At 42.4% G+C, this 15083-nt stretch overlaps 1 protein-coding gene across 25 annotated transcripts in view; it reads left to right on the top strand.

Annotated features, from left to right (window-relative positions):
- Nucleotides 1-15083, top strand: part of PCDH15 (protocadherin related 15) — a 528749-nt gene that overhangs the window by 488964 nt on the left and 24702 nt on the right. For all 25 annotated transcript variants that reach the window (XM_085554985.1, XM_085554984.1, XM_085554986.1 and 22 more), the window contains 2 exons: nucleotides 1644-1732; nucleotides 12571-12747. In XM_085554985.1, the coding sequence (XP_085411111.1) occupies nucleotides 1644-1732; nucleotides 12571-12747 (266 nt within the window). The remainder of the gene's footprint in view (nucleotides 1-1643; nucleotides 1733-12570; nucleotides 12748-15083) is intronic.

Below are 15083 nucleotides of genomic sequence, written 5' to 3'. Positions count from 1 at the left end.
CCCAGGTAACTGTGCCCCCACCACAGAGCAGTGAAGGTGGTACTTCAGGAAGGGCTTTCACTGTCTCACACCTTCCATCCTCTGCTCTGAGTGTGTTTTTTCCACTCCTCAAGTGGAAGTTAAGGGAACAGTTTCTCCCCGCAGCTTGTCTCAGAACAGTGGTGGTTAAATCTGACATAGACCCCCAGCTTAGTGTTGTTTTATAATTGGAAAAAAAAGAAAATCTTTACAACTACATGTAGCATACAAGTTAGTGCTGCTGCGGTTTTTGTTCCACACTGTTGGTTTGCCATAGCTTGTCACAAATCTGTTTCCCTTTGTATTTTAGTAAATGAACAGTAAATCATAATTGTGGTTCCTCAGGCTTCAAGAGACATTTTACATTCATGCAGTACTCAGTAAATAAGTGTAGCCATTGCTTGAATTGTGTAACATAGTTAAGTATATTAAACTGTTTATTGCTTTAGAGTTCCTTTTAATGGTGATGATAGTCTGAAATTTATTTTGAGCTCATTATAATTCTGTATTTCTCACACAGAAGCCTGTACTGCTGATCAGTGCATCTGATGACATTTCAAGAACGTTTGAATATTTAAAGTTGAATTAAGCTTCAAAGCTTAAGTGGCTGTTTGATGTGAGAGTATATTCCAGCTTCTCTGCTGAAGCGCTTGCAGGGCTGGCGCTTCTCTTTTGAAAAGCACACGAGTTGTTCTTTCTGTTAGAACAGAATTGAGTATCTCTCTCTGATTTTTTAAATGTATCTGTTTTAACATTGGCCTACTTACTTCTCCAAATTTAGCTCTGGAATCCTCTGTAGACAGGTGATGCGCAGGGTGTGCTGTTGGCTGTCATCAGCAAAGCTGGTCCTGCTTGTGAAGAGAGAGCTATTGCAGGAGTCAACTAACCAGCACACATTGCACCAGAAGGCAGCCTTTGCCTGGGATCATGCTATACATAGCTCAAAGAAACTACATGGGGAGGTGTGGAGCAGTTTGCCAGCTCTGCTGATCGTATTACACACTTGTAGGCCCTTCTACACACTCGTGCTCCAACCTGTCATTGAAAAGCAGAGGAGTTGCATGCTTTTATGGTAGAAAATGCTGAGCTGAGTTTTTATCCCATATAGAGAGAGAAGTTAAAGGAACTTGAGGTAAAAGAAACGCTTGCACTGATGGCTTCATTCAAGATAGATTAACCATTTAATTTTCTAACAAAGTCTAATTCTATCTGATTGAATTAATCTGGTGTTAGCACGTACCTTGGTGCAAACTGTGTTTCCAAAGGTGGATTTTCCTGTCACGTCATCAGAAATGTTGAAATGCTAGGAACTGATTTTGAATGTGGCATATGAGAGATTCCTGATCCTGTACATAAATGCTGAATTACTGCTTCCTTCCAAAAAGCTGCATGCAGTTCTAATGTGGGTCTGCAGTTACAGTTGTGGTTAAATATTTGCCTGCAGTTTATTGGTTCTGGCTGCCAAGCAAAGCAGGATTTCTCGGCTCTGCTACTCTGCAATTAAATGAGAAGTTGGTACATCAGCGCGTGGCTGTGAAGGCAGGAAAGCAATTATTCCATTCTTTTTGTACAGAGAGGATGTTACACATGGAAGTGCCAATTGAATTTCACTCTTTTGTTTCCAGGTCTCTGTGGTCAATCAGTTGGATATGCAAGTCATCGTCTCTAATGTCCCTCCCACCCTTGTGGAACAAAACAAAGATCAACTCATAGGGTAATCAATTTACTTACTCTACAAATATCAGACAACTCACTGGTTTTGTGTTTAGATTCAGCCAGCAGTGCTCCCTTTGTGCCACAATCTACTTCTTGCCAAAAGACTAGAAAGTAAGCGAGTGTTTTGGTGTGGAGCACAGTTGGCTAGGTGATGGCACTGGCCCCCCAAACCTACCATTTGCTCCTCCTCTGGAGGGAGGCAAAGCTAAGCATTTCTTTGCTTGTATTCATGCCCACTTTGCAGACTCAAACTAGGCTCAGAGCTGTCTCTCAGGGTGCAGTGGAGCCTCCAAATACTGATGACAGAAGATACAGTGGTCAAAATATGGGATGTAAAATGGATAAAGCATGACTCCAGGAGGCTGAGGCAGTGTGTTCACTGAGGGGTGATATGGCTTCAAGTGTGGTTTTATTTGGGTTATATAATTGTGAGCGAAAACAGAGTTTAGAAAATTTATTCTGGTAGAATCAATACCACTAACATTACATAAAAGTAATAATGAAAACTCTGTAATGGGGTGTTATTATTGAGCTGTATCAGGCATAGCATGTTGGGGGAGAGGAGGGCAGGTTATTGGAGTCATCAGTGCCTCACAGTTCAGGTGTGGTATTTTATCATACTCAGAAGCTAACAATAAAGCTTTGGGTAAAATAGGTTTTAATAGTGTTCATGCATGTCAGCAGCAGCTTCCAGGAGCCAGGTTTTCACTTCTACTGTCCTTGAAAAAAGACAGCATAATTTTCTATATGATGTTCATTAGGCATGTAACAGTGAACTGGGCAGTATAGGAAAGCATATGCTACAGGTGGTTACAAACATTTTGGCATCTCTGAGTTCAGTCAGTCAGTGATTAAAGGTATTTCTCAGATCCGTTCCAACCTGACTACTGTCATACCTTACCAACTCCATAGAAACTGACATAACTTGAGGGTGATGATAGAATCGCTCACTGAAAAAGAAGTTTGTTGTCTAAATGGCCTTGTGTCTTCATGGGGATAGGAAAAAATAGTCCATGGGTTCACTTCCAGGTGTTTAAGATGTGTTGTCTTTCAGTTTCTCTCTGATTGATGCTAACATCAGAAGCACTTGTTAGGTTGCTCAGGCAGTAGTATGTGATGACAGGGACTCCGCTTCCTGGAGCTATGAATAATAGATAAGTGTGCTTGCTTAACACTAAAATCTTGCTTTCAGAAGGTGTCAAGTGTTGGTGTTGACTGGAGAGATGAAGAACAGCGTATCTTTTCTTGACGGTAATATGAAAAATTGGCCTCCGCTTTCCTAAGCCTTCAAGGTCACCACAGCATGCTTTACTGTACACAGGTTCCTTTTGTGGCTTCCATTTTCTTGAGTGCAGGAGGCAAACACGTTCAGTCCTGTGGGTTTCTACACAATGTAGAGCAGATCATGCAACATTAATTTGGATTTAGGCTGTGTTTGAGGTCCTCCCAGTTCCAGACTGTCATGCAGCCAAAGGAGCCGCCAGCAAACTAGAGCTTTTCCAGAGGGCTGTTTGAAGATGGGGTAACACAAGCCTGCCTTGAAAGAAGAGTGTCAAGTGCATGACGTGTTGGGGCACTGAGACCGTGAGCGCTGAAACAGGCAGCATAGCAAGAGCAGCCAGTACTAATATCTTCTCAGCCTTTCTTCATCCCTGCAAAAATCTGCTTTTGTAACTGCTGGAACAGCTTGTTTCCAGCTCCCAGCAGGTCTCAGCGGTGTTCAGAGCCTACATTGTACTGTAGCCATCCCCTCAACACTTACCTCCTGGGCTCAGTGTCTGGCAAAGCCTGCCACGGTCTTGGAAAACAGCCTAGAGCAATGCTCCTCAGTCTGTGCTCCAAGAATTCCTTTCCTGCCAGCTTAGAAATCTTCCAGAGCTGTTTCTTGCTGTTTGTAGTCCTTGCGCATGGAAGTCTCTGACAGATGTGTAAATACTTCACAGTGAGCAAAGCTTCTGAATGAGAATAAACATGAAATTTACAGAGCCAGCTTTTGAATGCTTAAAATTAGCTTGGGAATGTTTTACATCTGCAAACACCGTGAGACCGGGAAATGAAAATCCGGTGTAAGGATTTCACTTCTAAAGGTATGTTTTTAAACACAGCCTTTGCCAGAAGAGGTTATGTGAGCATTGTTTAAGGAGTGCTACATTGTTATTTGAAAATACTGATGGAGATGGAAAGTTTCAAATGTTCTTCGGCATACGTATATGTGTCTTTTTCACATAGGTGGTGCATCACTTGCTAAATACATTCACATACATACATTCTGTGATTTGTTGTAACTGTAATAATAGGTATATGTAAAAAAAATAATTCTTTTCTGCTATCTTAGTAAATAGTTTCATCTCAATCCACAAATTTCACTTTGTTTTTTCCAGTTCTCTCCCCAGCCCCGCTGGGATGGGGGCAGTGGGCTGAGCCACCTGCCTGGTTAAGCCATAAGTCAGTGTAGCACCCAGTGTGGGGCTTCCAAGGGTTGACACAGCAGCAGATTTGACCAGAGCGTGTTAACACAGGGTGCTGTGGTAGTTTGATAATTGCTGGTCACGGTGTTTATTTCTTCCCTATTTATGGAGCTCTGTGGGAGTCTTCTTTTGGAACTATATTGTGTAGCACCTTGCTTAATGCATATTTTTCCTGCTGTGTTGTTTGTCATCTCCGGGTTGGATTAATGTTTTTATTTTGTTATGCTGCATGGCTTTGGCCTGTACTGTGATAAAATTGGCAGCTGAGAAACTGCTGGTTTGTATGTATTCAGCACTGCAGTAATCTTTGGGCTATGGAATCCATATTGTTGATGCTATCAGTAATTACACACTTTGCTTTCTCTCCTCGGGGAGCCCAGCTATGGAAGAGATAGTGGAGGACACTTTCTAGCAGTTCTTCAGCCTCCCTTTCACTTTTCCTTCTTTCCAAAGAGCCATTTACAACAGCTCTTGAGAATTCTGAATATCCGTGGGATGTTCAAACCGGTATATTCTTACTGCTGTGTGTCATGAATATCTTTCAGGTTATGTTTAAGATTGAACAACCATTGAAGTATATCACCCAGAGATCTGCCCTGATGCAGAGTAGTTCTGAGTAGCAGAGGGTGTGGGATGTTATGGGCAGGTGCTTGGAGCACTGGGCACTCCCAGAGGTTTGGAACTTCACCTTTGAACAGCTGCAGAGTCCTGAATCCAGTAGAATATTTGAAAAAGGTCCGCTGTTGCCCTGGCAATCCTAAAGAGGCAGAAATTGTTGCAGTGTGCTGGGGCCTGGCCCACGCCTACCAAGTGCTGCTCAGAATCCTCCAGGGAAAGAGAATGCTTCTGGATCTGATGACAATACAGCGGTCCCTCCAACTGTGATGAGACTCTGCAGGAGCTCCAATTCCTGAAGCGTGTCCTATAGTTACTCCAAACATTGAGGCTGTCACTCCAGCCCTCTCAGAGAGCCCAGCTCCTGCAATGAGCTTTGAGGTTGCTTCAGCTTCTGTGATGGACCCTGAAGCTGCTCCAATGCTTGCGACAGATCTGCAGTTGCTCTGACCTTTTTTGGCAGACCTTGAGGTTACTCTAACCCTTCTGAAGGATACTGCAGGTATTACAACCCTCACAACCAGTCTTGTGGTTACTCCAATCCCTGTGACAAGCCCCAAGCTCAACCGGGGAACCAACCAGTGCCAGTATCTGTTGTGCGTGTAAGCAAGATGAAGAAATGTCTAAGAACATCAGAAGGTTTTGCAAAGAGAGAGGCTTATAAGTTTGGAAAAGAAAAAGAAGATGGAATGGGGCCGTCACAAGAGCAGAAGGAAGAGACCTGAACCACACGACTCTAACTTTGACTGAGATGCAAGATTTGTGAAAGGATTACAGCAATTGCCCAGATGTGCACATTTCCACCTGGCTTTCAGAGCTGAGTAGGTCAAGCCTATAGCCTGGACTTAGAGGGCAGTAAAGCCAAGCAGCTGGGATCTCTTTCTAGAGCAAGAGACACTGGCAAAGCAATTGGAAAAGGGACACAGTCTTTCATCCTGTGGTGGTGACCTGTTGGCCATGAGGGAATGATATCACTTCAAGGAAGACTTGGTAGTTAACCCAGGCAAATGAGCCACCATGGAGAATGGTATCCAGTACTTGAGAGAACTAGCTGTGGCAGAGATAATGCATGGAGTTAACTTGGATGATGATCCCAACTCTCAGGATCCAGGTAACATGATGCAGATGCGACCAGTGTGGCAGAGAGTTGTATAGAATGCACCATCGCTGTATGCCAGCGTCCTGATAGGAAGGAGCTGGAAAGATGACAGAAGTCCAACAGTAAATGAAGTGGCTATGGCTACTTCGACGATATGAAGATGGTGTCTTGTCCTTCTTACAGGCCCGTGTCTCAGCTATGGTGAAACTGCCCCAGGAGGTGCAGCAGTTCAAAGATGATATGTTTTGTTCCCCACGTGTGCAAACCAATATCTCAGCTATTAGAAGTAAGTGTTCCTCTGCTTGAGAGAGAGGATACACACCATGTACCATGCTGTGGTTTTACCTGCATGACCATGCAGAGGGATATGAGGAAGTGGGATGGAAAACTCACCTTGGCTTTACAGGCACAGGTACATGAGTTGCAAGGGAAAACAGTCACAAGAGAGAGTCCTTCCTGGAAAATGGCAGCTCCAGTTTCCAGCGGGCAGTTCTCCAGACAGAGAAAATGGTCTGATCTTATCTCTGAGGTTGACAGTGAGCCTTTTGGTTCTCATACACTAGGGATGAGTTAAGCCACAATGCAGATGGTGCATTAATTTATGAAATGAGAACATTCAGTATAATTCATTAACATAAAAAAGACTATCATTAGAAAAATTGGCCACACCAGAGGTTATTCAGCTCTTTTTTTTTTGTCACTTTTTATGCCAGTGGATTGCTGTTAAATATTAAGCTTTGAGAATATACCATTAACCACCAATTGCAAGACAATGAGGATTTTGTATGTTAGAAAAGCACATAGTTGATCATTGTGGAAATTATAGCAATCTCTCCCTTCCCTTGATAAATAAGTAAATAATAAAGTGAATAAATAAGAGGTGATTTTAAACAACTTTGGAGAGCAAGTTACATCAGATTCTCCCCAGCCGCCTGTAACATTCACTAGAGAGTGGTTACAAGCTATTAGGAAATACATAATTCAGAACGTTAGCGCTGGAAAGTCTTACTCAGCACAGCCTGAGAAGTGCGTTGGTTAATGGTCCAAGAAATACACCACAGAAGAAAAGATTTAAAACATCACTCTACTTGGCATAGCAGTTTTCACTTTTTGAGAGATAAAACAAGTATGTCTTCAGCTGGCATTTCTGATGGTGTCATGATTCCTAACCATAATTCAGTAAGCACCTCAGTTTTCGACCAGCTGCTTTAATTTCATGAACAAGATTTCCATATCCTGTGGACTACACATCAATGTCAGCTTTGCCATTTCTTTCACCCACTTCAATTATGATGGTTCAGATAGGCCTATTTGTGTCTGCTGAAGGTTACAGAAAATGGTGTGAGGCTTAGAAGAAAATTCATGTACATGTTTCTTTCCTTCAGGATTCTGGGTGAAAGCAGTAGTAGTAAGGGACACATTTCTTTACATATGGCAGTGTTGCTCTGCAAGCTTACTTGCTGGGCAACTAGAACAAGTTGACCAACTTTGCTGTCAGATCAGGTAGGTTTTTGACTTTCATATGACTGCAACAGCTCTAGATAAGGTCAGCTGTGCTGCATGACCAGGGGCATCTGTTTCTCATCCAATAGGTGTTAGAAAATCTGTGTGCATTCTCTTCCTTTGAATGCACAATACATGGGGAAGATGGCCTTCAGGTGGAATAATGGGGGTGGGGGTAGCTCACTGAGGTCTTCTGTGAAATACTCTGTCGATACTCCTCCCAAAAGGCTGTTTTAAGCCCTGCAAAATGGGGATTGTGTTGCTTGGGGAAATTTTGTTTCTCAAGTTCAGTGGGGTGAAAAGTGAGCGTGGAATGAAAGGAGGTTGATTTCCATCCATATGGAGAAGATCTCCAACTTGGTGGTAATAGAGTCATTCTCAGGGAACAGTCTGATGGAATCACCTTATTCTGAGAAATGTGTAGATACAACAATGGCTAATTGGTTTACAATTTAGTAGCAATTGTATGATAACCATATCTAGACACTAAACCCTTGACACTGCTATATCCAGAGATTTCCATTGTCTTCTGATTTTTTCAGCGTGGTCTTGGTGGTGGTTTTGTATTTTGACTTCATTAAAGATAAGTGACAGCATGGCCTGCATGTATGTCTGCAAAGGCAGGCTTCTCAAAATGCTTGTACTGGTAATATCAGGGCTTTTTTGAGCCTGTCTTCTGTCTGCGTTGCTCTGAGAAGCATTTTTCCCCCTCCTGGAGTGGAGTGCTGAGGAGCTGCTAGTTGAGTTCAGAATTCCCAGCCCTTTGGCCAATTTCTCTGCTGTTTTTCCTTTCACTTCTTTGTACTGAGTTGTTTCACGTTAAAGTAAATTGCAAAAATAGTAAATAATGAAAATAGTTAGACATTTCCCTCTAAATGACCACATTATGTTTCATATCCACACTACGATTCTCAATTTGACTGCTTGTAGAATGACACCATGTAGCTGTTGCAGTGTAGGCTGGTTAACAGGGCTCAGTCCTTTTCTTAGGTGATCTTTGTTCCCACTGTGATCATGGTTTATTAATTAATAAGGCCACGTTTAGTAAATTAGATGATAAAGACAGGGGCTTATTCAACTTTAGCTTCTCTGTGTAATACTGTCCGCTGGGATGCGCCAGTTCATCAGTCTCCTTTCTCCTCCTCTCCATAATATCAACTGTTCTGTTAATGCATTTTCTCTGAAGCACTGTAATGCAGTGCTTGACTTTGCAGATGAATCTGCGACTTCCCACTTTGTTTTGAAATTGCGTGCTATGCTGGGATCTGGAGATAGGTCCTCAGGTCGAAGTGAAGGTGTCTGTCTTACTGTCTGGGTGAGTGTAACGTAATGTTCCTCTGCAGCTGGGGAAACTGATGCTGAAACAAAATGCTGGAGCTCGCGTAGGGTTTTTGGAGGACAGGATTATGCATGATGAGCGCAAGAGGAGAAAAAACCTGAAGTAATCTGTAAGAAAGCAAATTTCCTTTATGTTGAGCAATAACCCAATGTGCCTTTATAGGATTAGGCTAACTAGGTATAAAGACATTATCTCTTGGTTGTTTTCTAAATAATTTAATATTGTTACATGCAGAGTAAATTGGCTCAGTGGTGCTCCTTCCTGCCTAGGTACATGCTTTATATCTAATTTGTGTTATGCCTGATAGAATAGCAGAAATAATCTTTGTCAAAAGATTTTTGCAAAGAAGCAGCGTTCTCAGGCTCAAAAGAAACCTCATTTCCAGCTTCTTTACTTTGCATAACAGCACAAGCTGACTGCTCTGTGCTCTGCTTTGCTGCCACATTTACTTAGACCTTCAAATCCCAAGAGTTTAGATTTGTATTGCTAAGAAATTGTGTGGAGCCTGAATTGTCAGTCAGAGGTTACACAGAGTATATGGTCTTCAGTGCTTAGAGCTCAGAGTCCACAATGCCAGCTATGTCAGAGTCCTGACGGAAATATGACTGTATTTGAGTTCCTTGAATATTTCAGGCCGTACTGTGTCCTCGGTGACAGTGAAAATCCTCTTGTCCTTCCTTTCAGTCCGTAGGCCTTGGTGATGGGAATTTGAGTGGCAGAAGTAATGAAGATGAACAGGGAGAAACTCACAGTATAGCGGCAGAGCTAAATGGAGTTAGAGCAGTAGAAAGGCATCATTGCCACTTAATTTTAGGTTCTACCGCTCATGCACACCACTGCAGAGAGGCAATTGCAATTCTCACTGCATTAACAAGGAATAGGTGAATTTTAATCATACTTCAATTACTAAATGCAACAGAACTGCACGTTCTGTTGTAACTTAAAGCATTAAAAAACTGTCCTTCTGACAAGCACTGGATGGAGCTGGCCACCTAGTCAGGTTTGTTGGTATGCAAGTTGAGGTGAATGACTTACAAAACAACTTCACTGGGAGCTGCCCTGTCTTTAAGTGCAGCCTTTAATTGCTGCTTTTCTGTCCTCAGTGTGTTTGTTACGTATTTCGGCCTAAACGCGCAGTTTGTGTGTTTCAGATGAAATCGTAGTGAAGCTCCACCACTCTGTATTGTGCCTTGTGATGCCAGTTAAAGCCAACAGCTGCAACGTGCCTAAGTCTGATAGCAGTCTGCTCTTTGTTCTCCAATTTGAATTATTAAAAGCTTTTCTCACTGGCAATGAATTCCAGCAGAAGCCATGCCAGGAATTTCTGAGAGGGAATTTTATTACTGAGCTCTTCCAGAAGTGACCCAACATTAGAACCATCCAACTTTACAGGGCGAAATAATAGTCGTGTGCAAGGAAGCAATGGCAAACTCCCCTGCAGTCGCAAAAGAGGATTGTATACTAATGAGGGAAGCAGACCTCATACAGACTTGGTCTTTGTGAATCCGTGTGCAAAACACCATTCTAAAGTCAGCTTATGGTTTAATCCCTCATACTCACCTAATGTTTAGGGATTTGTTCTGTCAAGATTTACCTGGCAGAGCTATTATTAAGGTGGCTGTGACAGGTTAGTGCCCTGCCTGCCAGCTGCACGTGTGCTGGAGGCGGAGATGGGAAGAGTTTACCATATCTGTGAACTGCAGGCGTGCAGCAGGGCATTGGTCAGCCAGCACTGTGCCAGCCTGTCTGCTTCTTGCTGCTTCTGTTTTCACTACGAAGATGGCTCTGCATTAACAGTGTGTATTCATCATGGAGAGAGAAGAGGACCTGCGTCTGACAGTCTTTCAGAATCTTGGGATTGGTCTTCCTCTGCACCCTAGAGCATGCATCTTTGGTGCATCAGGCAGTGTGCTCCCTCTCATCCCCTCGCTCTTGCATCCTCAATAAGCTGTTGCATTTTGATGTAATATTTCTATCACATAAATTAGCCTGGAAAACACTGCGCATCCTCAATAACTCATAGTTCTAATGGAATGAAGAGACTTCCAGCTTCTCTAATTTATTTCTACCTATTTTTTGCCATGTATCCAGTATTGATGATATTTGATTTTAAGCCCCTGTTTATATAACTCTCTGTGGGCTGTACTTCTCAGCCCCAGTTTGCAAACCTCCCCACATCAGCAGGTCAGCATGCAAGGTTGATTTTCCCATTTCCTTTGGGATTAATTCTGCCTGTGCCCAATAGCTGTGGATAAAGCTCTCCTGATATCACTGTCTAAACAGCTTTCCATTCTCCTCCTGGCTCCAGCTATTCTTGCTGCATTTTGGCTCCCCACCATCTCTCCTGTCCGCCTCAGCTGGTCATGATGGGAGCACCAGTTCTGCTTGTTGCATACAGAACTTGAAGTGTGTACACCTGAGCTGCGATATCATTGCATCTCCTCCTAGCTGGATAAGCAGTGGAGCAGTTACACAGAAGCAGTCTGCTACAGGAGCTCAGCAGGTTTCACAGGCCCCATCGGAGTAGCAGATCAGACAAGTTGGAAGGAAATAATGCGTATGCTTTAACTACAGTAAGATACTGCCCTTTGTAAAACTGCTCATTAGATCAGCAGTGAGTTACAAGCATAACTTCCCTATAAAATCCTGCATCTGAGGCTCAGGTGTGCTTGCTGTCTGTGCAGAAACTTGTCAGGTGCTCAGAGATGTCCTTGCACCACTGACATTTTGCTTCTACAGATGCACCACAGCATGACCACATCTGATTTCTTTTTTGGAGGGATGTTCTGCAGACATCCGTTCTCATTTTGCCTTTCTGAATATTGTAGGAATAAGATCACGTTTTGTGAATAACCCCATAAGCAATTCTTCACTGGAAGCTGCAGAAAAATGTGACATTTTGAATGCAGAACAAAGTCTGCCAAAGCACATAGTGAGGTGTTTCTGGACAGTGAGTAGTCAGAAACAGAAAGAGAAAACAAAAAGGAATTATCTTCAATAATAGTGTGCTGCATCATCAAGAACAAATGACAATTAAAATGAAGGAGAAAAAAAAGGATTTTTATCCAGTAGGTTTTATGTCCTTGGAATTGTGTTGTTCTTTGGTATTGTCAAGCTGTTATACATATCTGCAGTGTGCCTTTCTGCACTCTGGCAGGTTGTAATTAAAACCTTCTCTTTGCAAAGAGGACATATTTGTTTTGGTTTATTGTTGTTCTGTCCTTGTGATGCTGGGCATAGCTGCCTCCAAATTCTGCCAGCTTATCTCCCTATCTTTCTTCTGCTTGCTAAACTTTTGCAATAGATTATATTCTTTTCTGTAGTAAACCTGTCAACCCGGTATTCCAACTTTCTTCCAGCTATAAAACTTGTTTGTGCCTTCCAGAGTAGCAGATATTCTGGCACCTGATACGCCGTGCTGTGTTCGAGGACCAGATGAAACATCCCACAGGAAGCAGTTGAAATTGTTGTTTCTGGGTGTGACAGTTTATTGTACACACCCTGTGTGGGGCTGAAGAGCTCTGAAATCATACGGCTTAATAAAAAGATGGCAGGGTGGTGTTTTTGGGGGTGAAATATACCAATGGTGTTTCCCACGAGCCGTTTAAAACTCAACTGATGTCATAAGTAGAGAGTGGTGGACTTAAGGACGCTGTTTCTTGTGACCTCTCCTAACACTGCTAAGCTTTCCCCAAGAGTTGAGCATTCAAGAAGTTATTATTGTAGTGGAGCTTTTAAAATCAAGTGCTCTATAAGTTACCATCCAAGTCAGTGGTTATTGTCTCATGGTATCTCCTTCGTGTCACCTTTAGGATTCTGGAACGCTACGTCCAAGATCAGATTCCTGGTGCGACTGTTGTGGTGGAGTCCATTGGCGCACGGAGGTTTGGGGATGGATACTCCGAAGAGGATTATACCAAGTCGGACCTCATGGTCTACGCAATTGACCCACAAACAAATAGAGCTATAATGAGGAACGAACTTTTTAAGTAAGTATATTGTCATTCTTTTCATGCTTCTAGGGACTGTTTCAAAGCCTTGTTGGTCTGTTAGTAAATGGTTTGACACAACAGGAACAGAAAAAGTCCTTTGAATAAACCAATGCTCAGTGCCTACTTCTGCAGTGCGTACAGCTTGAGATCTGTTGCCATGAAGTGATCAACTGTGTGTTTGTTTGAGGGTTCTGCATGTGTGTCAATACAAGAAAAACGCTAATCAAAGTCTTCTCTAAAGCGGACTCTTTTTGTTTCTCTTTCACTTTTGTGTTTGCTTTTTATCTCAGTGAAAACTAGACCAGACTGCTCAGTGATGGCAGAAAGCAGCTCCTCAGTCAGCAGCTTATAAAGCAAATGGCTGTAAGCTATCTCAGTGGACTGTGATTGAAAAAGGGCTTGTTCTCTCAAGCTCTTAATTTAGTACAGATGAATTATAGCGTACTAAAGCTCTGCATACATTCAGAGTTTATAGGTTGGAAAAGATGACTGTGATCAGTCTGACCTGGTATAATAGAGACCATAGGAATTCCCAGAATTAATTCTGCTTTGAGCACATCTTTCAGCAAAGGAACTGCTCGAGAAAATCCGATCAACTATGACCTTTGTGGTGTTATTGCAGAGGTAATTATTTTTACTGTCCAAAACTGCAGCTTTTTTGCCTTTAAAAAAAAATTCATCTGGATTCAAACACTGAATTTTATTACAACTGAGAGTGCCAGACTGAAGCACCCAGTTGGTGCTTTTAATTTCTCGTTCTACCAAAACCAAAGCTTATGATCACATCGTCCTCATCATTTTTTCTTGACGGGTTCCTCGTGTTCTGCACTCTGAAACACATTTTACCTTTTTTTTATCTCTTATGGTTTTCTCTGGACTTTCTCCAGTCTCCCAGCATCTCAGTCACACAGCCTTTTTTGGTCTTGGGAGCAATTTGTCCTCCTTCTCCCCTTTTGGGGATCAAGGTTCTTCCAATCTTAACTAGTTGGCAGTATGGCTGCAATGGGAACCGAATAGGGTCAAAGATCAGTTATGTGGTGCTTCCCAAGTTCTGTATAGAACATCTGTGACCCTGACAATAGTTGGAAGTCCTGTGAATTCTTAGCAACTTTGGAAAGCACTCTGTGGATCCCCTGGTTTTTACACATAGGGATTGTTCAAGTCCACGGGGAGAATATTTTCCTCTTACAGACCACCTCTGGGAGAAAATGTCTCCTCCATCATTTTGATGCCCATTGGAAAAGTAGAAAAGTCTTTTTAGGGATGTTTGTGCATCCACAGATCACAGGAAATAAAGCAGTGCTACAGCAGTGCTACTGGGAACGGATTGCCAGGAACCACAGTCATCCTTCTGCCAACCAGGAATCTGCTCAGGATTATAGCAGGAAACAGATTAATCAGTGAAAGCTTCAATCAAAACAACAGGGTGTGTTGGGAGAGAGGTTGCATAGTTTAGACATTGTTGATATAACAGCTGCCCTGTGTTCCTAATTGCCAGCCAGGAAAAATCTCAGTCTCTCTGCTAATTTTCCCCTGTCCTGTACTTTGTAAGACTGATAAACAGTGAGAGATTTATCCTTTACCTTAGGACTGCTACAGCATCTTTATTAACCAGGAATCTGTCTTGTTAGGCTGAAAAATGTCTGAATAGCAACTACACTTGGATATCGTCTCCCTCTTTGTCAAACCCCTAAAAGACTTTGTGGCCACTTAGATAATACTGCAGACCAAAATGATCAGACTCTTCTTCTTTTTTCTCTTTCAGATGAAAGGGTGTTTGATTTATTAGAGCATAAAAAAAGTGGAATTCAGAAAATTTTCCCTGACTACATTAAGTAGAAAACGTCCATCATTAGAAATAAAATGCTTACCCTGTCTGAATCCTTCTGCACTGTGTGTCATGGTTCATGATGGAGTTAATGTGCACTGTTGAGTTACGAACCTGGTAAAATAGGGTTTGTCAAGAAAATGCTAACAGAATTTTTAAGAGAGGCTGTTAAAACCTTGCAGAGATTTAATGCTGTCCTAGCTGAAATGCTGTGCTTGGCCAACAAGGGCTTGTATAGCATGCACCACTGACATCTAGTGTACAGCAAAAGAGTTAGAGCTCTTTTCTTACTCCTTTTGTAAACTGTCATGGCAGATCTTCAGGGTGTGAATAGAAACTTTTGCTGCATTACCCAAAAAATACTTTGTGGAAGAAGCCCCAGCATTAGTGTTAGAAGAACATAGTAGTACAAAGGGAAACTGTTCTTCAGGATGCCTTGGTTTGCTGCTGTAGGATTGTGGGTGTGTGAGTAGCTGAGGCTCCTCTTTGAGCCCAGCATCATAAA

The sequence above is a fragment of the Coturnix japonica genome, chromosome 8, assembly GCF_054131305.1.
Source record: "Coturnix japonica strain WE chromosome 8, WE-NBRP24, whole genome shotgun sequence".
In the NCBI taxonomy this organism is placed as follows: Eukaryota; Metazoa; Chordata; class Aves; order Galliformes; family Phasianidae; genus Coturnix; species Coturnix japonica.
The sequence above is the reverse complement of the archived record's forward strand: the minus strand, read 5'-3'. Positions and strand labels throughout refer to the sequence as shown.